The 27,756-nt window shown below is 42.4% G+C and overlaps 1 protein-coding gene across 1 annotated transcript in view; it reads right to left on the bottom strand.

The window, feature by feature from the left end:
• ZRANB1 (zinc finger RANBP2-type containing 1) overlaps nucleotides 1-27,756 on the bottom strand; it is a 61,199-nt gene that overhangs the window by 29,064 nt on the left and 4,379 nt on the right. Inside the window, exons 2-3 of the mRNA XM_056849450.1 lie at nucleotides 13,601-14,445; nucleotides 4,797-4,984 (exon numbers count right to left, since the gene is read on the bottom strand). Of these exons, the coding sequence (XP_056705428.1) occupies nucleotides 4,797-4,984; nucleotides 13,601-14,414 (1,002 nt within the window). The 5' untranslated portion in view covers nucleotides 14,415-14,445. The remainder of the gene's footprint in view (nucleotides 1-4,796; nucleotides 4,985-13,600; nucleotides 14,446-27,756) is intronic.

The raw sequence follows: 27,756 nt of genomic DNA, 5'->3' as shown, positions 1-27,756 counted from the left end.
GGACAAGGTAAGTGATTTAGTCTTGAATTCGTTTTGCCATGGGCGGAGCCATAGTGCTCTCCTGACGGCTATGTTGGATGATGTTGCCCTGGTCGCAAAGGACATGGCATCCAAAGATGCGTCTGCAATAAAGGCCGCGGCCTTAAGAAGTCTGTTAAGCCCCTCCGAAATTTTACGGTTCTCAGCCGGGTACAGCTGGATAATTTTCCTGAGCCATACAATGGAAGCTCTGGCCATTATGGAAGTGGCTGCTGAAGCCTGAATGGCCAGAGTGGAAGCCTCGTGCACCTTTTTTGACAGAATTTCGGCTTTTCTATCCATGGGATCCTTAATAGTCCCCATTCCATCCTCAATGGCAGATCAGGTGAGTGAACTGCTGCCACCAGAGCAACTATCAGGGGGAGGTGAAAGAGAGTCATGGCCTGCGGCACCATGGTATAGAGCCTTTTGGTGTTAGCAGAAAACTGCCTGTTAGCTAATGGCTTGTCGAACTCTGCCTGTACTTGGTTCTCAAAGAATTCTGGGAATGGTATTTCACAGGATTGAGGTTTGGAGACGGGGGGAAACTCTTTGTCTCCCTTTTTTCTGGATTTAGGTTTGGATTCCTTATCTGGATCAGGATCCTCTTTAAGGTCTAGGGCCAATAGGGCTTTACTCAATAACCCCTGGAAGTCCTCAGCTGAGAACAATCAGGGCTGTTGTTCCTCCAAAATGATGGGGTTCTCTTCGTCAGAGCTGTATTCCCCTTTTTCTCTGCTCTCCTCCTCAGACTCTGCTGCCCCAGAGGAGCAATCATCCTGTAAGTGATGGGCCTGTTCCTTAAAAGGGACTTTCAAGGCCGCCTTGGTGCGCCAGTGGGGCCCAGGCTGTTCCCCCTGTCCTTGACTGTCCCCACCGCCTGAGAGGCCAGGTTGGGGGCGAGGGAAGGAGGTTAATGAAGGGTTAACGGCTCACTAGAGCGCGCCGGGCCCCTCAACACCGTTCTCCGCGGAACCGCAACAGCAGCCGTTGGAGCCTTCCCGGCGACCTCGCCCTGTCGAAGCGACGAGGGCTATGTCACGGTCCTCCTCAGAAAGGAGGTCTGAATCGGAGTCTCTCCTGTCGTCTGTCATCTTGCCCAACGGGGCGAAGTGAGGATGGGGGGGGAGGGGGATGAGGCACAGAAGGAGAGAGATTGAGGAGATAAAGAAGGATGAGCTGCAGCCACAGACAGACGGGTTTGGGAAGGAGGCTTAAGGCAGACTGAGAAGGGAAGACGAACACCAGAAGAATTTAGGAAAAGTTTTGCAGTCAGCTCGGAGCCATATGACGAAGCTGCCACCCTAAACGAGGCAGGACGGAAACTGGGCTTCCCGCCCAGGGAGACAGGAAGTTAAGTTTTTGGTCCTGCCTCCCTGGGCACGTGATGGTAATACCCACAAGTCAGAGAGATGCCCTTCCCCCAGAACGAGAATCAAGTATCCTCCAAGGAGCCTTCCTCCAACCTAACTGCCTCTTCCTGCAGCTTGAAGCAATACAGTCAATTCTATTACAAAGTTCCGTTGCAAGTCTAGAAAAGGCAAAAGAAGGATGTGTTCATCTGAATCAAGGCACCTTAGATCAATGATTTAAACCACCAAGAAAGAGACAGATTTCAATGATTAATGCAATACTTGTCAGATATTTCCTCTGTAAAAATAGCATAGGTCTTATACGATAAGCTATAGAAGTTAACTGTGACTCACAAAAGCTCATACCCTGCCAGAAATGTTGTTAGTCTTTAAGGTGCTACTGGACTCTTGCTGTTTTCTACTGCTCCAGATAGACTAACACATCGTACGATATAGTAGGGTAATAAGTGGAAGCTAACTGTACACACACACACGTATACTCCCTCACACACATAAATTGTATTTTAACAATACATAAACCAAATTCCCAGAGCTTTCCAGAAGAAAGAAATGGTTTACTTAAAAACTCGGTTGGGTAAAAGAAGACCTAAATAAAACAATGAAATATACATATTATAACGCCCTTATGCACATACTAAAAACAAGCCCAAATGGCAACAGATACATGGCTGATAATATAACATCACATGCTGAAAGCATTTCGGCCCTGAGGTTGTCTTCAGTGGTCTAATGCAACATATTTTGCACACATAAAATTTCATAAACAAGTATAATCATTTAGTGTCAGCCCAGGAATGTATTATAAGGTGCAATCCAAGTGAGCATTGCAAACTATATTTAGAAATGTAAACGCACACAACCAAGGAATTTAGTTTAAATTTTTTTTTTTTGGACAGGGCTAGCATTATGTTTAGAGTGTGCACCTCATTATCAACCAAAAGAGACAATCCCCCCTTCCCCCCCTCCGTTTCATTTACTTAAAAACTCAACATTGAAAATAAAGTAATATACACATTTTTGGAAAAGTAAAGCTATTATCTTAACTCTCCCTCTGGAGCAATTGCTGTTGTTTGAAGTGAACAAAATTAGTTCCACATATTTCATTTATTTATTTATTTTTGGATTCATATCCCGTTCTATCCAGGCTAAAGCTGAGCTCAGAGAGAGTTACATCACAAAAACACATTATATATTGTAAGATACATAATAGATAATTTAACACTTAGAACCCTTCATTCTAAAATCAGCTCTAAAATCCGATGACGCCCGTTTCCAATGGCGGCCAGTCCAGAGGAAAGGCAGTCAGGACCCCCAATAAATTCAGTAGATTTAATTTAACCAGGGGGGGAGGGGGAAGGGAGGCCAGCTATGATGGAAACCATTGACTCCCTCAACCACAGGCCTGGCAGAACATCTGTGTCTTACAAGCCCTGTGAAACTGTACCAAATCCCGCAGGACCCAGGTCTCGCTAGACAGAGAGTTTCACCAGGTCGGGGCCAGAGCTGAAAAAGCCCTGGCCCTGGTTGAGGATATCCGGATACTTCTTGGGCCAAGGACTACCAACAAGTTGATATTAGTTGAGCATAACGTTCTTGGGGGGGGGGCATACCGGGAGAGGTGGTCCTGCAGATATAATGGTCCTAGACCGTTTAGGGTTTTAAAGGTTAATACCAACACCTTGAACCAGATCCGGTATTCCATCTGGAGGCAGTGCAACTGACGAAGCACTGCTTGAATATGTGTTCTAAGCGGGATCCCCATAAGGACCCTCACCACTGCATTCTGGACCAGCTGGAACCGTCACAAGGGTATCCCTGCATAGAACAAGTTACAGTAGTCTAGCCTGGAGATGACCATTGCAAGTCAGGATGAGACAGGTACAGCACCAGCTGCCTAGCCTGGTGGAAGTGAAAAAAAGCCACCTTGGCTACAGCTGTGACCTGTGCCTCCATTGATAATTGCACCCCATCAAGAGCCAGGAGCTGCAACACCATCTCTGTCCCACCCCAACCCAGCCACAGGACCTCCATCTTTGATGGATTCAGTTTCAGTCAACTCTGTTTCAACTGTTTCGTCATGCTGTCCAAACACCTGGCCAGTGTGTTCATGGCAGTGTCCAGTTGGCCATCCATCAACAGATATAGCTGGGTGTCATCAGAATTCTGATAGCAACCCAGCCCGAAACTCTGGACCAGCTGGGCAAAGGGACGCATATAGATGTTAAATAACATGGGGGAGAGGATTGCTCCCTGAGGGACCCCACACACCTAGGGGTATTGTGGCAATACTTTCTCCCCAAGCGCTACCCTCTGTCCTCAACCACAAAGAAAGGAGTGCAGCCACTGAAGGGTTGTCCCCCAAATTCCAATGTTGGCGAGGCAGTGATCTAACACATCATAATCAACCATGTTGAATGCTGCTGTAAGATCTAATAAAATCAGCAGTGCCGACCTACCTTGATCCACACACCGCTGGAGACTGTCTGTGAGGGAGACCAATGTTGTCTCTGTCCCATGACCAGAGCGGAAGCTGGACTGAAATGGGTTCAAGGCCAATGTGTCCTCCAGGAAAGCCTGAAGCTGTTCCACAGCTGCTCTCTCAACTACCTTACCCAGGAAAGATCATTTGGGCACTGGGTGGTAGTTGACCAGATCACTAGGAGCTAAAGATGGTCTTTTTAAGAATGGATGCACCACCTCCTCTTTCAAATTCCCTGGGAAGACCCCTGTACTTAGGGACTGATTGACAATGTCTTCCAGGGGAGCCCGCACCACATCCCTGATGGCCTTGACCAGTCAAGAGGGGCATGGTTCTAGGATGCATGTTGTGGGCTTTACAGCAGTCAGGATCCTGTCTACACTGGCCTGTGAGAGTCGACTGAATTGGTTCAATATCGGACCAGAAGACGGCCAAGGGGCCTCCAGTCGCTCACTGTATCGTGACAGCATAGTACATTATGGGAAACACTATTCCTGAATGTGGAAGCAAGTGCAACTAATTTCTTCATATCTGAGTACTATAGGAATAAATAGGCATGATTAGCTAGATTAGAATAATGTCTTAAATCAAGATGACTCCAAACAGCAAGTTACTGCCTAATCTCCGGTCAAGTTCCATGTTTGATCCAACTGTCCACAACACTGACTTGGCCCATTCCTGGACCTGTTTGTGGATGATTAGAATTGAATGAAGATACTAGTGTCTGAAACAAAAGTTTAACTGTCAGTGATATTACATGAATTGGGTAGCCTTGTCAATTCCATCATCAAACACAAGTAGGCCGGATAAAATGATCTCGCGGGCCGGATCCGGCCCGGAGGTTCCCCACCCGTTTTAGTTATTTCGGGGATTTGTGCTTCTACTGAACTTCTACAAAGGAACATACTCGCAAGACGAAACCTTACCTCTGTAAGCAGAACTGCTAACATGTCTTGTCTTTGAAAACGTATAGCAAGATGAACGAGTGTGTATCCCACATCAAAAGCAGAAGGACGATTTAGCAAACGTACTTCATCTGCGGTAAGCTGCCGTGCAATATCTCCTCCCGATGACTTGTACGCTTCAATAGCAGCCAAGTCACCTTCTACAACACCTAGAGACATGGAAGACAACATTATAGGTCAAATTACCATTTGCCATTCAATTTTACACACTGTACACTTGGAATTCTGATTTGAAAAAAAAGGATGAGCTGTTAGTCACAGTATCAGATCACACATAAACAGTTCACAGCACTTTGCTGCAGTGAACATAAAGGAGAATGCTTATTTAATACTGGCCCATAAAGTAGAGGTTTGCATAACAGGCCTTGTGTGTTACTTTCACTTTGTCCATGACATGGTTGTTCTAAAGAAGGAAATAAGGAATTGTAATACTCACATGACCATTGTGGAAATACTTCACATATGTGAATAATAATAATAATAATAATAATAATAATAATAACAACAACAATAATATAGAATGGTAGAATAAACTATTTCAGTTTATTCTACCATTCTATATTATTATTATTATTATTATTCACATATGTGAAGTATTTCCACAATGGTCATGTGAGTATTACAATAATAATAATAATACAATAATAATAATAATAATAATAATAATATAGAATGGTAGAATAAACTATTTCAGGCTGGAAATAGTTTATTCTACCATTCTATATTAGCTCAGGGGATGTGGAATGGTATAGTATAGCCCGATCTTGTCAGATCTCAGAAGCAAAGCTAGGTTGGTACTGGATGGGAGACCACCCAGGAAGACTTTGCAGAGGAAGGCAATGGCAAACCACCTCTGCTTGATCACTTGACTTGAAAACCCTACAGGGTTGCCATAAGCCGGCTGTGATTTGACGGCCGCTTACACACACACACAAGCTCAGAATGCAAAAGAAAGGCCAAAGAGGCAAGGACAATAGTTATTACAACTATAACCCAGTTCACATAAACCTTTGACAAAAACTACTCCAATATGAAACCACTGGATCGCATCTTGGGTTTAGAGAATGGTTTTGGCACATAGCCCGACACATGGTAGTAACTCTGCAGCAAACTGAATGTGATTTAGAAGTATATTAATGCCCCCAGAACCCTCCCCCCATTACAGGGATCCACCATTACAGGGAAGAGCACATGCACTTCTTAGCATGGGCCTAGCAATCATAGAATCATAGAGTTGGAAGGGGGCATACAGGCCATCTAGTCCAACCCCCCTACTCAATGAAGAATCAGCCTGAAGCATCCCTGACAAGTGTTGGTCCAGCCGCTGCTAGAAGACTGCCAGGGAGGAGGAGCTCACCACCTCCCTGGCAGCAGATTCAATTGCTGAACTACTCTTACTGTAAAAAATTTCTTCTTAATGTCCAGCTGGAGTTTTATCAAACTAATATCAAAATATCAGTGAGTTATGCTGAGGGTGTGAAGAAATGTAAGGCATCCATCAATCATGCAAAAGTCCAACTTCAGTGGGAGTCAACCCAAGGATCATTTCCCCAAGTACTTTAGAATCTCCTTCCTGATAATTTAATCTAATTCAGCGACCGAAATATCCAAAACAATAAGTCAGGGGCTGATCCCAGCTATTTTCCCCTTATCTTAACGGTTGGGCAGGAAGGTCTCTGCCCTGGCTCAATCATGTAATCCTCTCAATCTCCCTAAAAGAATATTTCCAACACAGAAAATGCCTCGCCACACTGCTGACAAAGACTGTCTTTTCAAACTAACCCACCTCTGGAGAGATTGAACTTTCATCCATCTTTTATTCCCATGCCAACTGCCTTTCCTTTCCCCCTCTCTTGGCAAAAGTGTATAAAAAGTTACCCCTCAGCCTCAATTTTTTGGTGGCCAGTTTGGAATTCATCCAGTTACCCCAGCTTCACAGTTGGCCTCTCTGATTTTCCATCCACTTTACTGTACTTCCTCCTATCTGGTCTGTTTCACCACAGCTGCTTCGCTGTGGCTAGGAACAGGTTCATAGTTCCCACCTCACCCCACCCCCTGGCTTTAGTCTTCCTGCTTATAGGCAGGTAGCTTGGTAGGCAAAGGCTACAGCTATTTTACGAACACTTTTTTTCCATTCTGTAAAACTACCATTCTCTACGCAAAAACTGCTTAACCTTTTATTTGCTCTTCCTGTTAGCTAAATAAAAACCTATTTTATTTTGTAAAGCTTATTCCCCCCCACTCTTTCAAGTGTTGGTCTGAATCCCATCCTCGGTATACATAGGGTTAGACCTCGCTGTTTAATACCCCCACAATATAAGTGTCTGTGTCGTGCTTGTTTTGCCTGCCACATGCATGACAATTTGGGTAACAATATGTTGCACATATTTTGAAAAATGGCTAAAGACTAAGGAAAACTGAGTTTCCATCTTGGTGGTTTTATTCTTATGGATAGTATTTTAGGTTATTGAATGCTGTATATTCTGGTTTTACAGCTTGTTTTAATACTTAGCATTTTTATAATAAAATCATAAAAACACTAACATATTGTTTTTCTTTTGAGAACCATTTCATGCTGGACTCAGGAGAGGCAGTATACATATAAAATAAATAAGAGGTGGCCTCTTGGACTAGGAGAGTTAGAATAAGTTCTGAATAAGTGAATGACTATCAAGGAAGAGGACATAAATGTGGTAGACTGTGCTTGATTTAGAAGCAATTGAAAAATAAAATAATCTGTGCACCCCTTCTTGCATGTGCCAGTAGGTGTCTCTTCTCTAATGCCGCCCAACTGAAAAGGATGCATTTGATAGATTTAATAGAGTCATTTAGACTCCAGTGACTGAGTATAATATTTTTCCTGGAATGAGCTTCAAGGAACTGGTAGTTCTGATGCAGGAGAACAAGGATTTCCTCCTTCTGAAGAATGTAGCAACTACCAAAAAGCAGTTCATAAACACCCTGGATATGAAAGCAAGAGGAAGTGAAATAAAAAAAATGGGGCAAAATGCCAGCTTGTCAAACAGGGATGGGCAAATGCATACTGAACTGCAACGAGCCAACTATTCTTCATAAAAGAAGCAGCAAGTTCTTTTTATATGATTTCTCTGACCTCTAGTTCAAAGGGAACTCACTCCCAAGGATGGGAGTATGCCCAAACCACTGGAATGAGGTTGGAAGATCGACTGGGGAAATGGAGCCACGCTCTTCTCAAAAAGAGAAGTGGCAATGCAACACTGTTCCTTTACTCATACTGATGACCGCCTAGGCGATTTAAAACAGGAATCACTTCTCAAAAATGTAAGCACAACGCTAGTCACCTGCTGCAACCTGAACTGAGTAAAACCGACCGCTCCAGCACCAACAGAGAATAGCAACTTCTAGCTCTGTAATCTCCCCACCCCCCCAGTCACTGCTGGTGTGTTATATGGCACACAGCTCAGAATTTGCAAAATGGAAATGTTGAGGAGGTATTTTTTATAAAGGGATCAGGGCTGCAATATAATGGAACAGTCTAGGAGGGTGCTTTTATAAGGAAATATAACTGCGGGCTATTGCAGCGTTTACTGTATCATCTGGCTTTTACTGCACTGTCTTCTACGTTTGTAATCCACTCTCTGCATTGTTTATGGTATGTCATGCCTTAGATTAGGGGTGTCAAACATAAGGCCCGCAGGCCAGATCCGGCCCCTTGAGAGATCTTATCTGGCCTGCAAGCCAGACAGGGCAGCCACCCCCCTCCCACTCTTGATCTGCGCTGGCGAGGCATGGCTCGGCCCCCACCAGTTGACATTTATGCCATATCCGGCCCTCGTAACAAATGAGTTTGACACCCCTGCCTTAGACAGTTCTGTTTCCACTGTTCCCTAATTTATGTAATCCTTGCCCTATTGTGCTGTTACTGGATGACTTGTGCTGACTGAACTTTCTATGTATTGCAATCTGCCTTAAGTCTCCGTGAGAAAGGTAGGTTCAAATGAAGTAAATAAATATGAAAGAGGGAGCAGGGACGGAGCACAAGCATTCCCAGGATGAATAAGAACAGGTGGCAATAATGAACACCCTGAACACAGCAGAGATGGCTCTGACCAAGATGGCTGGCACATGGGGCAGCCAGTCACCTTGGGCAACCAATCCCAGATGACTATGTTTAATGGAGCTGTGCCTGGGGCTCCTTTAAGGGCTGTCTTCAGCTACTCCTACACAGGGTTTGAACCAGGGTATGCTATACCTGCAGATTTCTATTGTTCTACGTCATTCTCCACAGTAATTCCTGCCCTGGTATGTATAACTTCTTTAACACTGGAGATTTGCTAAGGAATTGCTGATGGCCTAAGGTGTTCCTATCAGCTGTATGTCCAGATAAAGGACTATTCCCAAGTGTGAAGATGCGGGTGTGTGTGTTCTTTTTAATTTGCTGCTGATCAACCTGGTTGCTAGCCAAAAGGTGTATTTTGCACTCATGCAAGTGGTTCCCTTGGTGAGCTCCCCCACTCTGGCAGTCTTCAAGCAGCAGCTGGACGAACACTTGTCAGGGATGAGAACCCCTTGTCATGACAGCCTCTCTAAATAAGAAAAGGAAGGGAAATCTGAGGGAGGGAGGAGGGGAATTAAAGGCAGTCAGTTACATAAGTAGGAACAAAACAAAGGTAAATGATACCAAAAAAGCATAGTACTTAATTAAAGGCTGGCAGCAGCAGGATTTCTTCTGATAGAAAAGAATGCAGCAAGACAACAGAGTACCGTGTGTAAGCACACCTTGATTGAAGCAATATACCTTGAACAATTGTTTAAGAGCCTTCAGTGTGTGATTGAGTCAAATTTTCTCTGTAGGTTTCTATTGTGCTAGGGTACTTCTCTCTTAGCTCACTACATACTTTGCAAGCTGGCTATTGTGGCTATAATGCGATCAGGATAGGTGTTTCTGCTCCTACCTATTCGTCTGTCAACTTCCCTTTTATTCTATAAATAGCCCAACACTAGATTTGCACAGATCTGAGTAGAGCCAAAGACTGGATGATCATAAATCCAAGATGGGGGTAGGTAGAGGCAGAAGCCAACAAAATGGAGACTTAATAGTGGTGTAAAGTGCTGTCAAGTCATAGCCAACTTATGGCATCCCTGTGATGCTTTCAAGGCAAGAGGCTTAAGAGGTGGTTTGCCATTGCCTGCCTCTGTGTAGCAAGCCTGGACTTCCTTGATGGACTCCCATCCAAGTACAACCAGGACCAACCTCCTTAGTTTGAGATCTGATGAGATCAGGCTAGCCTAGGCCATCCAGGTCAGACTTTATAGATAAGGCACAAAACCAAAATGTAGACTGTTTTGGGTCAACAAATGTTGACATTTTCCATCTTCTTTATGAAAGATTTAGCAAAGATTTCCTTTCTACTGCAAGGGTGGAGCATCAATGTAGTCTCTCATTTTAGTATGCCCTCTCTGCATTTGCATTGTGGTTAATACATAACACAGAGATATTTTGAAATCCAGGCAGATATGGGCTTCCCTGTTCCAGTTTAGTGGCACAGATCCACTAACTACAGAGCTTCACCTTTCAAGAGCAAACTTCAAACTTGAGGATTTGTAGAGTACATAGCATGATCTAATATATCAACAGAAGGAGCACATCTACCACTAAGGAACAGAAGAATATAAATAGGCACGTGATGAGCAATATGATTAACCTATTTGTTTTTCACTGCATTTTATACATGCAAAGCATCATACTGTGAAATTTTGGGCAGAAAAATCTAGCATCATTTATAAGATGGGTTCTCCAAAATATTGAAGCCTAACTACTCTAAGGGAAATTCCAGAACTGAGGCTTCAGATTTTTACAGTGAGTACCGCAAATCAAATAGGAGAAAGATGAGGATGCTCCCACATGGCTCGGTTTTCCTAAATTTTATTTTGCACATATTACACAGATTGGATTTCTGGTTGCCAGCCTCTAGGTGGGGCCTGGAGTTTCCCAAAATTACAAAGACCACGAAAATTAGTTCCCCGGAAAAGATGGCAGGTTTGGAAGAAGTACTCCTTCATGACTGCAATGCCTCCCCAAACAATTGTTTTACACAAGTCCTGCAACTTGGATTTAACAGCAACGGGAAGACCAGGGATTTGCAAGGGATGGTCACGAGGTCATCTCTGAGGGACACAAAACTCATGCATAAATCCAAGAAACAACCAAGTCAGTCTGGGGGCGAAAGAAAACTGGAGAGCGGGTGATTCCAGGCAGGAATCAGGAAGCTTGAATTAATTACATCCTGCCTGTCACAGAGCACCGGAAGGGAATCACCCGTCTCTCAAGATGCCCTCCCCCTCAGAGACAGAAGGACAGCAAAGGATGAAGGCTGTAATCTGGCAGTGGGAGCTACAGGGAAGACAAGCCTGAGTAAACAGAGGAACAGATTGAGTCTTTCAGGTCCACCACTGTGAGCAGTCCTGACCAGGGAAAACATTACTATCCTCATCCATGAGCCATTGCCTTCAAAATACAAAAAAGCCAATGAAGAGCCCAACCAGAAAGATTCAGAGCAACACAAGCAAGGCTTTGAGTGCTACCTTTGAAGAAGAAGAGTTGGTTTTTATATGCAGACTTTCTCTACCATTTAAGGAAGAATCAAACCGACTTAAAATAACCTTCCCTCCCCCTCCCCACAAGAGACACCCTGTGAGGGAGGTGAGGCTGAGAGAGTGTGACTAGCTCATGTGGAGGAGTGAGGAATCAAACCCAGTTCTCCAGATCAGAGTCCACCGCTCCAAACCACCGCTCTTTACCACTACACAACACTGGCTAGAGAGAAAGGGAAACTGGGTATTAAAGTTCTAGAAGTATGGGAATTAGGAGAGGGGGAGGGGGGAGAGGGGGAGGGGGGAGAGGGGGAGGGGGGAGAGGGGGAGGGAGAGGGAGAGGGAGAGGGAGAGGGAGAGGGAGAGGGAGAGGGAGAGGGAGAGGGAGAGGGAGAGGGAGAGGGGGAGGGAGAGGGGGAGGGGGAGGGGGAGGGGGAGGGGGAGGGGGAGGGGGAGGGGGAGGGGGAGGGGGAGGGGGAGGGGGAGGGGGAGGGGGAGGGGGAGAGAGAGAGAGAGAGAGAGAGAGAGAGAGAGAGAGAGAGAGAGAGAGAGAGAGAGAGAATCTGTTGGCAGAAAACAGACGCATTACGAGGGCAGTAGCAACAGGCAAAAATACACTAATTTGGAATGAAACTGAAATTCTGCATTATAAACAATTTCTACAGCATACTAATTGTAGAAAATTTAAAATGTATTAAAATTAGTATTTCCAAAGTCAGCATTATACCTCAAGAACTAAAAATCTCCGTAAGTTTCAACTAATTGCCAAACACTTGTTTAAGGGAGAACAAGGTTTCTCCCATGTGGTACCCTGGGCATCTGTCAAGTGATTTTAGAAAACAGGCAGGGCCAGGAGGGAATTTTATCCAGCAGGGCTTCTGAATAGCAGTGCAGATTTTAAAGAAATTGCTTCAGCAGTGCTGCCATCACAGCACAACGATCTTCACTGAATGACTGAAGATAAGGTGTGTATATGCAAGAAAATGAGAGCCAGCATGGTGTCATGGTTAAAGTGTTGGACTAGGATCTGGGAAACCCAGGTTTGAATCCCTACTCTGCCATGGAAACATGATGGGGGACCTTGGGCCAGTCACACACCCTCAGCCTCAACCCTGGCAAGTATTTGGATGGGAAATCTCCAAGGAATAACAGGGTCATGATGAGGAGGCTGGCAATGGCAAACCACCTCTAAACACATGAAGCTGCCTTATACTGAATCAGACCCTTGGTCCATCAAAGTCAGCATTGTCTACTCAGACTGGCAGCGGATCTCCAGGGTCTCAGGTAGAGGTCTTTCACATCACCTGGTTGGCCACTGTGTGAACAGACTGCTGGACTTGATGGGCTTTGGTCTGATCCAGCAGGGCTTTTCTTATGTTCTTTTGTTAAGCTCACCTACTTGCCTAGTCTCTTTAACTAGAGATGCCTGGGATTGAACCTGGGACCTTCTGCATGCCAAGCAGATGCTCTACAAACTGAGCCACAACCCCTGAACTCTGAACGTCTCTTGCCATGAAAGCCCTACAGGGTTGCCCTAAGTCAGCTGCTGTGACCTGACAGCAAAAAAATATATGCAACAATATATTTTTAAATAACAGGTTTATTTTAAAAGGCCCGTTCAACAGAGCTTCTGCCTTGCATGTTGAAGAATTACCATTGGAGTTATGCAGGACCTCACCTCATGAGATTTGTGTTTGGCTCTGCTTCCTATTTAACAGCTGGCTGCACTATCAACTGTCAAAATCCCAAAGGAGCCCACAGGCTCAAAAAGGATGGGGACCCCTGATCTATAGTATTTATCAACAGTCCTGAACTGCTGCAGTTGATTTCTATGACACTTCTCATCTAAGTGGGGGAACAGTTTTTAGACACATAGCTAAGGAATCTTACATAGTTCTACTGTCCGCATAAAGGATAGTTTCTCAATACATGTCTCTAAAGGGCTCATTTTAAAAGTTGTAATGCCAAGGGTAAAATCAGAACTAATGTTAAAAGAATTCATTTAATCAGCCTTAGCAGCACATTTTAACTCAGTGCTGCTTGCATAAAATATGCCAAATATTTTCCTGGAATACTTACTAACTTCCAAATTAAGGTTTGTCAATACAATTTTCCTTCACATTACAATAGATATTCAGAATATAAGCAATTTCCACATTTCCTCCCAATTGGAACAGTAATAAGCTACTTACCAACACAAGCATTGAGGAACAGCCAGTCAGTCTTCTTCATTCTGTTTTTTATTTGTTTTAGTTTTTTGAAGTCAACTTCAAGTTCTTCTTTGCTGCCAACAGCTCCAGCCAGTTCAATTCTCTGGAAGTCCATTTTTACTTCAGACTCCCGCTTGGTTGTCGGAGGTGATCTTCTTTGGCTATTACCACTACTACAACTCCCCCTCCATCGAGTTCTGTCTTGCTCGTTGATTATTGATGAAGCCTCTTCGGTTTCGGCCAATTCTATTGCTTCAATGTTGTTAGGTCTAGGATGGTCACACACAACACATTTCCTGGCTTTAGCCCAATTTTCGTATGTACAAACAGAACAAGTCCAGTGCTGTGTCCTCGCATTTAGTTTATTTCTATCATTGTACTCCTCACAGGGATCCACAGGAAAAGGAGCTGGTCTTGAACCAGAACCTGAAGACTGAGGGGATTCTGTGGGGCTCCTGGTCCTGCGCTGAGACAAGCACTGAGTGCATCTTATTGCACGAGGCCAGTTCAAATATGTGCACATATGGCATGACCACTTATTTGCACTTTCCATACCGTAGGAGGATTTAACTCTTGGTCTTGCGCTGGAATCTGGGCATATCAAAGGGCTGCTGCCTCCTTCAATACTTGCAGGATCCCAGTCTCTACCAACATCACTCGAACCACTTTTAAAGGGATCTTCTGTGATAATAGTTCCATTAGGTCTTGGAGCACGGCACATGGTACACTTGATTGCAGATGGCCAGTTTTCGTATGTACAATACTCACAAGCCCATTTGATTCCACGTTCTGTCATCCTGCACTCTTTAAGGGTTTCACGCAGAAAGCTTTAAAAGAGAAAGAATAAATCTTAGTATATTATGAACCAGTAAGAACTTTGCAGGAAAAAAAACTGGTATCAAATTATATATGATGCTCAGCACCCATTAGGAATACCACAGGATTACCAATTGTGAAAATGTACTTGATAGCATCTTTTATCTCAAAAAAAAAAGGGGCATAAAACTCCAAAGTTGGGAAAATACTTTCCAAACTGTTTCCTAAATTCTTATTTTAAAAAGGCCCACTTAGTTAAGCTGGAACAGTTAGACTGACCAATTAGTGCTCAGACTTGCAGGCACAAGAATTAGAGTACAGAGCTCAATTCCAAAGTAACCCTAAAGCTTGAAGTTCTATGAGGCCCTGAAGGTTCCCATGATCTTCAACTTATCATAAGTCTGTAATACTAAGTGTTCTTGGGGGGGGGGGGAGACACAACATGTGCTTCTGCATTTTTAGAGTAACAATGTAAAACAAATTGTTCCATTTGCATTTTTTCCCTACTGAAGAATATATTTCATCTTCATGCTCTCTCAAGCCTTGTCCTCTTTAGTAGGAATTTGCCACAGATGTCTGACAGCACTATGTAAACAGCTTTTCCAGTAAATAATAGGAATACTTGTTACAATATGATTCTAGAATATGGAAATATCATGCTTGCCATGCCAACCACATTTCAGCTCATTTTGCCTACTTAAAAAGGATCTCTGATCTACTGTAAAAGTAAACATTAATTTGCCACATCTACAGTTTAAACAGAGATATAGCAATGGAAATGCCATTTAATTTGTTCGCCCAAATGTAGTAGCAAACATCAATATCAAACTCCAAACTGCAGTAAGCATAGGAGACAGAGAAACTTGACTAAAACCAGTTTCTCACCACATCAAACACCCAACACTTTCACTATCTAGATGAGAACGTGCAAGGCTGATCCAGGTAGAAGACATTTGCCTGTAATAGAGAGGATATCTGTTACCTTATCTGATCAACTAAAGCTTTGAGGTGTTATGGAACCCAGTCTTTTTTGTTAAGAAATAGATTGGAGATTGTCTTTGTTATTACATAAATCATGTTATTGTAACTTCCAGGCTTGATTGCTACAATATGATCTATGCAGAGCTGCCCCGGAGATAATTCAGAAGCTTTAACCTGTATAGAATTCAGCTGTACAACCCCTATCCTGACAGGGAGACAGCCTGTTCTGTGCTAATTGCATGGGTTATTTAGTCTGCTTCTGAGTTCAGCTGATGGTGCTGTTTTTAACCTCCAAAGCCCATCACATCCTAAGACCAAGAGGATGTGCCCAGGGGTGGGGAATGTCAGGCCCGGGAGCAGTTTAAGGCCCACAAAATTATTTGGTCTGGCCCTTCACAGGTCTGGCAGATCTCTAGCTCAGAAGGATCTAAGACTGGTGATTCACCCCCTCCTGCAGACAGCAACAGTCTCTATTCAAGGCAGATGTGAGTTTGTTTTTCCAAGAAAATGAACCTTTTTCCCACTTGCAGAAGAGTTGTTAGCTATGGAGATGCTAGGACCGCCTAAGAAACTGTGTTAACCCTTTCTCACCAGGGCCATGGAGAAACGTATTCCCTCTGTACTACAAGAGGGCTGGGGTGGAAGTGGCGACAATGGAGGGGTTAAAGGAGGCAGGGCCAGAATTGGGGGGGGGGGCAAGTTCTTAGCCAGTGTGTCCTCATTTCATCCTGCAGGCAGAGGTAGCAGGAGCCGGCTGTAGAATCTGGCCCTGACCATGCAGAGCAGGAGCAACTCTGGCATGCGGCTGGACAGCTACGCCCAGCTGGTGCAACAGACCATCATGTGCCACCAGGTGGGTGAGTGCGCCACCGGTTAGATACCTGCCTGCTTGCCGTGCGGGGGGGGGGGGTCATCTGGTGCAGCTGTCTGCTTGGGACTTGGTCAGCTAATTGTTAAGTTGATAATTTTGTATGGCCCGTGAATAATGATATAAATATCCAAATGGCCCTTGGCGGAAAAAAGGTTTCCCACCCCTGCTTTAGCCTCTCAACCATATTCTGAACACAGCTATGCTGAAGTGGTGGAAGAATCCCAGTAATCACCTGCTTACAGGAGAGAGGTAAAGTTCATGTTCTAGAGCAGTTGATAAGGGCAACTATTAAAACTGCCCAAAGAGTTTGTCACAGAGCAACCAGTTCTACAGTCTCTAAATAGGCCAACTTCAAGCCCAAGGTATCTAGCATGAGTTCCATTAAGTAACACTGACTCACTCTCATTAAGATCCCAATTTCCTCACCTTAGGAAAGGACTAATTACACTTCCTGTTTATGCGCATAGCAAAAATGCCTGACCCTTCTACAAGACACACTCACAACGAGGGCTTCATATCTTTGGAAACCAGAAAACCATTTGTGGATAAGAATACCTAAAAGCCTTCTCTCCCTGTAAGCCATTTAAGAATCAAGAAAACAACAATTCAAGTTGCAAAAAGCTTTACACTACTGATTCTACTCTCAATTGCTATTCCTTTTGAAGACTGGGATACAATTCTCCCCTCCCCATTTCCCTTTTCTCGCCCCTCCACTGGCACCCCCAAAAAGGTAAATGCTATTAAGAGCAGAACTTTGTAGCTGTAAATTGGTTGCATTTGATGCACCTATTTGCGGGTCTTGTTTCTTGGTGTATTGGAGTATGTTTTGTAATGTGGCTGGGGATGCTGTTCCTGAGGTCGATCAGGTATTATGGTGCACTCTATCCTAATTCCCCGACTATGTTAAGTTACTAAAGGTAGCCATAGATTATTAGCAAAATTGTCATTTGTATTAAAACCCAGATTTCGGATATTTATTTTATTTTTTTAAAAAAATTATTCACACTCCCTGGTCAAAGCCAGGCTCAGGGCAGGTAAACGTGGTAGATGCTGTCATGTAAACGGTTTTAAATTTAATTTAAAAACAAAAAGCTTTACACAGCTGCATTGCAAAAAGCTGGGTCGGGTTCACATAGCATTCTGTTGCATTCATAATTTTTTACAACTGGAGGAGCATTTGTTATATATACTCCCCTTCAGAATGAACCAGCCAATGTACATAATGTTATGCTTACAGTGAAAAAAATACCCTTCTCTCCCCCCCATACAGGAGTCTGAGTTTACACACGTAAGTTCAAGCTCTCTCTCCCACACATAGTTGTAAAGCAGTGAGAAAGGGGTACACTAATTAGATTTATAAAAACTTCCCCTGGATAACTTAAAAATAAACTTGCCTGATTTCTAAATCTTTAATCCGCTTCAGTACGGCAAGCAATATGCCTTATTGAGCAAATTTTAAGTTGAAAAAGTTTCCTGTGCCCCAACAGTGTAAGCCGTTACACCATTCTAAACCAGTTAAAGTCAAGGGGCTTAAAAGGTTAGATTGCTTAGATTGCACTGAAAATATTATAGATTGCTTAGATTGCACTGAAAATATTAATTTTGTTTACAAAATATATGTAAAAAGTATGCTATATTAACTTCGCATGCAGTACAAATATTTTCCAAATATCCAAAAAGCCAATGAATTGACATATTTGATTAGAAAAAAGAAATCACTGAAGCATACTTAATGTGGCATAAATGCAATAATCAAATATGTTTAAAGAGCAAGAAAGATCTGTTCATGCTACATTTGACCTGTTCCATTGTTTAAAGTAAGGTACTGAACAATTCGTGTATTAACCATATGTTAGTTCTGTCCAATAACCTTCCTTACAATCTAGTTCTCAACTGCCCAATTTGATTATTTTACCCATTCATTACTGCAATGGATTTACAGAAATTCATTCTTTAAAATAAAAAAAAAAATCCACGAAGTTTTCACCTACCATCAACAAAAGGAAGACAGCAACTGTACAGGAAATATATTAGATTATAGCAAATTGAAAGAGCACTTGTAGAAAAACCGCCTAAAGATAATTTTATTTGCCACTGTTAAATTTTGTCAAGACGAGGGACCAGATTCCAAAGCAAACAGCATCCAACAAGTCACAACAAGGGGCAACAATTTCAATCATCCTAAATCTTACAAGTCTTGCTTCAACTCAGAACCTATCATTAAGACTTTAATACTCTGAAATTGCAGTGTACAGAATCTCTGCTTAGACTGAACTAGGTCAATAGTTCTATACCTTATACAGTTCTGACCCCTTGCAGTAGTCAATTCCATATGGCCTTACATAACTGCTTAAGGCTATACAGATTTGTTTTTTAAAAATCCATTCAATCCCAGGGTCAGACAAGAACACACTGAAAATGGTTCAAACGTCTATGAAAGTTAATGCAAAGATGACATCACCTCTGTGGTTACCAGTTCAGTAACATTTTTTAAGTTGTATATTTGAAGCAAATTTCCTCAACGCTATGATGTAAGAATACACACACTTGTACCCCTTCTACAAGCCTCTTAATGCAGCTCATTTACTTACTGCAATTCAGGAAGGATTTCAACGTACACAGATCTATAAGACAGTAAATTTAGCTTATATAATAATCAATTGTCAATAAACTGAAATTACAGTATGATATAGCCTCTAACACGATATTTATAGATGACTGCTTGCCAACAGGGCAGCTTCTAGGGCACAATACACAAGCAAAGTGTGCAAAGTTCTGGTTCCAGAACAGATACACAGGCTCCCTGTAAAATGTAACATCAGGAACCAGCCTCAGGAACACACTGATCCATCTTCTGGTACAAATTATCCTCTTCCTTTCCTTGTCAATCTAAACCATAGCTTAACATCTTCAATTAAAACTGGGCATAGCCCTAACAAAGGTTCCCAATTCAACCAGAAGCTGAAACTATGGTTTGAAGTGGGTTTGCAGGCTCTGGTTATAGAAACCCTGGTTAATTTTAGCCATAATTCATGTCAATACATATGCAACAGTAAATCGTAGATAAGGTTGGCAATGGAAGAACAAGGCTGAGGTTGACTACCACGTTGCAAACCATGGTTTACAGGAAGCTAGCATTACATCATCACAGAAATCACCTTGATAAAGAGACTGAGCAACAATGAACGTAGTATATATTCACAATGCAACTCCCAACTATACAAGAACAGATACAAGACTGCCATTACAGAGTTATTAGCACACAAATGCCATTTGTTTCTAATACAATTTGTTCAAAAGATGTTGTAGATCAGCAATCTACAAACATTGTGGGGCATTCTGGACATTGTGGGGCAAATGGGGATGCATTTGGGATTTCTCTTGTCTCCTTCTGTAATTGATTCCAACAGCCAGCAGAGGAAAGTTGTCCTCAGAATGGGGTGAGCAGTATAGTCCAAAACCCCGGATTTCTTCCCCAGATCCACCAAGTGTGTGGCACATGGCTAACAGGAATCAAACCCAACATTAAAGTGCTTGTCAACAAGTAATCACATATATGGGTCTCACTGAATGTTTGCTTGAGATCTCTGTATTGTATGTATAAAGTTACCTATATAAATAAGGTTAGCCTTGCTTGAAATGCTGTCTTCATGTCCTAGGATGTTGTTTTTTTCACTTGAAGAAAAAAAAAGTTGGTTTTTGTATGTCGACTTTCTCTACCTTTTAAGGAGAATCAAACCAGTTTATAATCACCATCCCTTCCCCTCCCCACAACAGACACCCTCTGAGGTAGGTGGGACTGAGTTCGAAGAGAACTGTGACTAGCCCAAGGTCATCCAGCTGGCTTCATGTGGAGGAAACCAACCCAGTTCACCAGATTAGCCTCCGCGGCTCATGTGGAGGAGTGGGGAATCAAACCCGGTTCTCCAGATTGGAGTGCACCGTTCTTAACCACGACACCACACTGGCTCTCCACTGTCCTTAACCACTACACTTGTTATAAGCCTGTTCACCTCCTCAGTTTCTTCCAGTGCCTCTCCCTGGTTGAGCCATCTTTTCAAGCTGTCTGTTCAACTCCTTCAGAAGCCCATTCTTGTTCAGTAGCAGCTGCAACATTACAAAATTTCCTGCCCAAGGAAGTGCAGAGGGTCCATAAGCTGTTCACCTTCCATAAGAATTTTTAGGGGACATTTTGTAGTTAATATCATTAAAGAGGGTACTAGTTTTAGAGAAAGTGGTATTACTGTTTTTTCTTGTCTGTTTTCTTCAAGATTCAGGGTTTTTTGTGAGCCATCACAAGCTGCAGTGGTTGGCAGGACAAGAGACACACAACATTTAAATGTTGAAATATTAAGAACCACTGATGTAGATTTGTTGTCCTAGACGTGAATTTACTGAATTAAATTATGTTAGAGAGTCTCATTTGATTCAAAGACAAACACTTCTCCTTATTTAGTACAAGGTACACTAGAAATTTCAGTCTTAGCAGGAAATCTGGTTTTGTTAAAGGTGTAACAGCCACTTTTTGAATGGTATAAATTAAACTTCTCTTGCTCTACAACCAACACTGAGGGAAAGACATCCTGTAACATCCCTTCAGCCAGTAAACAAATCAATACAAACAGTCATTCTCAGCAGGGCGCACAAAACGATACAGGATTTCTGCCCTCACAGTCTGCTAGTTTCTGATCTACACTGGGAAATAAGAATTGTATAAAGCAAAACTTCTGGTGGGGAGGAGATCAAATAAAGCCTTTTTCCATATGCAGGCAAGAGTTCAATTATTTCATTAGCATCTGTTTTAACCTGATGTATCTATAAACTAGTCCCTGGAGATAAATCTGGAACTCCTGCCTTAAGTACCTAGCTATACAGCTATTATTAAAAATTCAAATACTGCTGCTAGTTTTTTAGTTTTAGCATCTCTTAATAAGAGGTTTACAGTGCAACCCTGAAGGGGTGGGCAAAGCTCCATAGCAGCCAGCGTAAGCCCACAGCGTAAGCCACTTTGCGCTGTGATAAAGTGGCACGGACGCCGGTGCAAGGACACTTACGCCGTTGCCATGGAGCAATACAGCAGTGCAGGCCTTGGCCACCGGTGCTGCCGCACAAGCAGCAAAACCCCCAAAAGCAGGTGCCCGCACCGGTATCAAGGGGAATTCCCAGAGGCAGGGCTGACATTAGTCAGCTTCCAAACCCCTTTCAGCCCGAGAACCCCCCTCTAGAGAGCCAGCGTAGTGGTTAAGAGCGGTGGACTCTAATCTGGAGAACCGGGTTTGATTCCCCACATGAGCGGTGGAGGCTAATCTGGTGAACTGGATTTGTTTCCCCACCCCTACACACGAAGCCAGCTGGGTGACCCTGGGCAAGTTGCAGCTCTGTTAGAGCTCTCTCAGCCCCACCTACCTCACAGAGCGTTTGTTGTGGGGAGGGGAAGGGAAGGTGATTGTAAGCCAGTTTGAGTCTCCCTTAAGTGGTAGAGAAAGTCAGCGTATAAAAACCAACTCCTCTTCTTTATGCTGCAGCATTGCTTTGCCAGCAAAATAGCTGGTGTAGCCCCATGAAACTCCATGGAGGAGTTTCACGGGTTTCTATTTTTAAATACTTTGTTTTGTGTATTTTCTGGCCGGGAATCCTCTGAGGAGGCTGCACAGCTGCGCCGCTCCTGGCCATCAACTAACTACCCTCCCCTTCAGGAATGGGCTGCCTGAGCCATTTTTCAATGTATTTTTAATTCACTGCTCAGGTACAAAATGTATACGCTTTGTGTCAGTTGAGAACACCACCCATGCTTTCCATAGACGTGCAGATGAGGACCATGGCATTCTCACTTCCATGTATTTCATCATGAAATGATCAAGGTAAGTATGCATGCATGCCATTCTCAAACAAGTACAGCATATGAATTGGTTCTCACTATCACCCTGCCTTTGCCTTCCATTTTTCCAGCCGTGAAACGGCAGGAAGCTCATGCTATTCAAGCATGCCACACTGACAGTACAGAATCCTAGCAATGTATGCATAAGATTACTACATTTAAAAATCGCAAGACTGGACTAGATTAGAATGTTTAGAAAGCCTACCTAATAGCAAAGATTCTACATGAGCACTTTTTAGAAGATATAAGCAGCTCCCGGTTGATGAAAGTAATACTAGCCTGAACTCCAATCACAGCAAACTGCAACCAGTTCGACCTCTATATGGTATTCCCAAGAAAGATACATGTTTTTAGACCAAAAAAACCCCCCAGGATGTGCTCAGTTATACTTTGCAAGAGCCATTATATAAGTATCTTATGAAACCATATGAGTTTATTATGAAGATCATCAGACAAGGGAAAGGGCCTAAGAGCAAGAGGAATCACTGCTATATTGCAAGTGATCTGAAAATACGTCAGGAGCCTATGGCAAAAACCACAGATGAATGGGGCTGTGCCCTGCCCACTCAAGAAGCGAAGCAGCTTCTGGCATGCTTGAGGTGAGGAAAGCAGCACCTGGCTAATTGGTTAGGCAGGCAGCTACTTCCTCCCTCCTTCCATCCCCCTGGGAGAGGGGGGTACTGGTCAGACAGACTGCCTCTTCCTCCTTTCTCTGGGGGTAGGGCCAGGGTGAGCTGGGGCAGGGGTCACTTCTGTTAGCTGAATTTACTTCCCAGAGGTTTTCACTCCCAGTCTATCCCTGCTTACATGGTTGTTTTGAGGAGAAAAATGGAGGAAAGGAGAATGAATTAAGACGCTTCGTATCCCCCATTGTGGAGAAAGGTGGGCTATAAATGAAGTAAATAAACAATAAATATAGCTGAAAATGGGGCGGCAGATAAAAGGGAAGGAGAGGGGTACAGAAGGGTGGAAATCTGAAGATGGAGAGAAAATAAAGGTAGGCTGGCTGGCAGATGGGAAGGAGAGGAGGCAGGAAAGAGGGAGAGGGTACAGGGGCTCTCAAAGAAGAGAATGAGAAAAAGTGGGGTAGAGGGAAACTCACCACACGTCCTCGTTGGTTCTTGCCTGTACAGGCTAAAACTCTTGACAGCCCACATACTACTATCATTTCGCAGGATGTATACAACGTATCGTAATAAAGAATATCTTGTTAAAGTCTTTATACTTTTCATACATGTTAATGTCTGTGGAAATTTGCTAGGTGTATTTCTGGATTTTATTTTTTTCAATCTGTCTTGAGCGCCTGGTAAGAAAAGTGGATTATAAGTAAATGAAGATAGCTTCAGATGGGTAGCTATATTAGTCCATAACAAAACAAAATTCAAGCTCAGTATCACCTTTAAAACAATCAAAATGTATAAGCTTATGTGAGTCAACGTTCACTTTGTCAGATACACATAAACGAATATAGACACAAGAAATACAGACTAGTCTGAATACCAAACAAGGCTTCAAAAGCCATGTAGCAGAGTCATTTTTTTCTGAGACACTATTACGTGCAAAAAGAGTTATGCCTAATTTAGAATGTTTAGTGTTTATAAAAGAACAATCCCACATCGTAATGTCAGTAACAGAGTTGTCTAGCGGTTAGAGTGTCCAGTCATCTCACAAAGGTTAATACGGTTAGATCATTTACAGATTAGCCTGTCATGCAAGAGGTGTGCATAAATAAATTGGTCCCATGTGGCTTGGGTAATATGTAGAAGGCACTTCACTGAACACTGGAGGTGTGTGCATACAAACAAGAGAATCTCTGTTAGGATAAAAACAATGTGTTAGTCACTAATAGATGTAAAAAAAATGAAAAGCCTTAAATCTTTTCTTTTGCAGTATGAAGTCCTCAGGTTCCTGTGCACAAGTTACTTACTGTAGAACACCCCTTTCTAGAGTCAAATCTTTTAGTAACTTCTCACACCTAACCCAAAGTAGTGATCTAGGAGTCCACAACCAATTTCCAGCATTTGTTCAATTGGAATTAATTTTCAAGATGGGAAATTAAACTGCAGCTATTAAAAGATTAAATTTCTAGCCTGCTTTTAAATAATGCAACTTGTTTTGCTGGTCCTCTGAAATACAGAAAAATACCCTTAACTTTAATCACTTATGCAGGTAGTTCTCAAAGCATACATATTTTTATTTATTTAAAGCATTTTAATGCCACCTTTCCACTCCAATAGGGTTTCCTAGGTAGCAAATATGGAAGCCCTATAGCCTAAAAATCTCAAAAACATTACTGCTGCATCCTGCTCCACATGAACAGATGGAATATGAAGCGCCTCTGAATTTAAGTAGAACAAAAAGCTTAACTCATTTTAAGTTTCTCAGGAAGCTAATGAAATTCTCTTTGACATAAACCAGTGCAATCCAAGCAGAAAAAGAGTATTTTTATAGAACATGCTACTATAATGCCACAACAGTTATTCCTGCCTGAAACAGAAAATATTAAAATTGCTAATCATGTTATATTCCTAAAACTCAAAAGTGTTGTTAACCAAAGATCAGTTGATGGATTTGTTCAGGCTTGGGAGGAGGTCAACACCCTGTTTTAAAACAACAGTTATTTCAGATTCTCTGATTTTGACCTGGAGGATTTATACTTGGGGAAATAATAAACCTAATGGAGGAGGGTGGAAGAGAAGAGACATAAAATTCCAAACATTCTCTGGAACCACTGAGAAATGGAAAACATACAACAACTAGGCTTCATTTATTACCAACATTGTTGTTGTTTTTAAAAAGGAACTGAAACTATGAGTACTTTGATAGTATTGTAGCATCAGCTTTCATAAGCTAGTGCCTACTTCATCCAATGCACACAATGAGAATTTCAATTTTTGAAACTGTCAAGATGCGCATACAAGTTTCAAGTCAACTGACATCATGTAATGGTAATCATGCACCATTCTAAGACCTGTAAGCATCATATTATTTCACAACCAATGCATCTGGACTAGATCAACTAAATGCTTAAGAAGCACAATAATCAGTATATTTTTTAAATACAAAAACTCCATCCATTAGTTTTTTTTCCTAGATAACAAATGTCTGATTATTACCATCTCCTAGCAACTGAGCTTGGCCTATTCATACATTTATAACCCTTGTGTATAGGCTACAGCTTAAACACACATCATAACACTGTCACTAGAATTAGTGAAAAACATAGAATTCCACAATTTGGCAAAATCAGCAGCAGTTCAATATATTTCTATTCTCACACCATCAATGGATGATAATGATGAGGCATAAACTAAAATTACTTGGCAGAGCCAGCCACAGGCATTTGGCTAGTGTTGAAAATAAGCCAAATGGAAATATATCCCATCTGTGCCAAACAAATGGTCCACAAAATGAAGAAAGTAAGGTAATAAAAATGAGGAAGATAAATGATGATTTTAGTTAAACGGTAACTACAGCTAAAATCATAATGGTCGAAGAAATCTAAAACAATACAAAAATGCTTGACACTAATTCTTCCCCTACTTATATCCAGAACAATATTCTGTATCATATTTTACAGGACTTGTCTTTTAAAGATGCCCAGAAATGACAACAACCAGTCCAGAATTGTAAATGGGAGCCAGATACAAGTATCATATGCCAATTCTGCAACATCTGTTTCCAAATCTAATTTATTTACTTAGTTCATTTATAGCCCGCCTTCACTGTCAAGACTCAAAAGGTGGCTGACACAACTAAAAACAACACAGTAAAAAACTGGATGACGGCATCAAAATATACACTAGTGTTCAATGATACATGTAATAAAGTAGAAATACAAAATCGGGGGACAATGCAACAAAACAGTACAGTTTATGTCATACACACAGCAATGAACTGCCTCAAAATTTTCAGACGATGGGTTGAATCCAGCCTAAGTAACCTATTTCCATTAATTTCTCCCTACCCACCCACACACCCACCTCATATCATTCCTCAGGGACCCTTATCCACCAGGAGCAGCATTTTGAGGGATATGAATGGGTTGTACTGTAAAAAGGTCCATTCTACTGATGGAAAGTTTCAGGTGGATCCCCAACAACAACAACCCTGTTCCCTTTACAGAAGTGCCCTCCTGAACAATTCCATTTTACACATTGTGCAAAATGATACAAGCGTGGGAGCCTTCCTGACCTCATCAAGGAGGCTGTCCCACCATGTAGGAACCACTGTAGAGAACGAACAGGCATGAGCAGCAGTCAACCTTACCCACTTCATAAGGCCTTGGTCAGATCGGCAAAGGTGCTTCAGCAGTGTATTCTGCAAGAGGCAGTCCTGCTGATATGCAGGTCCAGGGCTACGAATTAATAAAGCCCTCAGTGGTCCAGAAATGGGATATATACTCACCTGTACGCACACTCACAAAGACTACCCATACAAACATATCCTACACTTTAGAACTTTCTCTGAGGCCCTTCTTCAGAAGTACAGTGACAGCCTCCCCCATGTAGCCAATCTGAGCAGTGACAACAAGAAAAACTTTCTTCCAAACTATTTCCTCTCTTCTCCTCCCTGCTGGCATTCTGGCACCAAATTTTGGTGGTGCTTTTTGTCAGAAGGGCCTTGGATGGCTAAATGTGTGTCTTCTTACACTAATTTTGTTTAATTACTGGCTTATTCTGTGGCTGATAAATTCTTAAACTTAAATTGCTTGTTTTTGTTTGGATTTTAATTGGCATTATTTTAATGTATTCACTTTGGCTGTCTTGAAGATTTTATAAAATTTTATAAAATGAAAATACTAATTTTGCTTTCTTAGTAAGTGTAACTTTTTTTTCTCAACAGGACCAGACATCCAGCTTTTCCATACATGTCTGGAATCTTTTCATTCCAACTATCATACAGAATAACGCTGACTCAACAGGGTCAGGTGAGGAGCCCCATGCAAACTAAACAATAAAGGACAACATGGAGTGGGATTCTGGACTACCCTCCTCACCATATTATACATAATTACAGAACCTGGAGTCAAATGTTGGGCTTATACTCAGTGGCAGGGTAAGAAACTACAACTGGAAAAAAAGTCAGTGTAGTGCCACTGTTACCAGTATGATGACCAGGCGAAAGAGAACACAGGATTTTTCCTCCCCACCCTTAGGCTTTCACAGCCAGAGCACACAGAGAAGTGTTTCCATATGCTCAAGAAATTCTTACATGCTCATCATCAACCACAACAATTTGTGTAAAGTCATGTGAGCTCTTCCAAGAACTTCAATACCACAGAATTTTACCAATTAGATTCCTAGCAGATAACACAAAGAAGGATTTTCCTGTAATAAGAAATTTGTTTATGTCTGTGTCCCAGGGACACTAGATACAGCAACATTCTTACTTTTTCTGCCACAGCAGGTTTAGATCAAACTACAATTTCTGAGTCAAAAAATATTCTTAAAAACAACTTTTTTTGCCATCAAGTCACAGCTGACTAATGGTGACCCCATAGGGTTTTCAAAGCAAAAGACGTTGAGAGGTGGTTTGCCATTGCCTGTTTCCGCGTCATGTCGCCGGCATTCCTTGGAGATCTCCCATCCA

Source organism: Euleptes europaea, chromosome 5 (genome assembly GCF_029931775.1).
Source record: "Euleptes europaea isolate rEulEur1 chromosome 5, rEulEur1.hap1, whole genome shotgun sequence".
Classification (NCBI taxonomy): domain Eukaryota; kingdom Metazoa; phylum Chordata; class Lepidosauria; order Squamata; family Sphaerodactylidae; genus Euleptes; species Euleptes europaea.
Note: the sequence above shows the minus strand (reverse complement) of the source record. Positions and strands in the feature narration are given on the sequence as shown.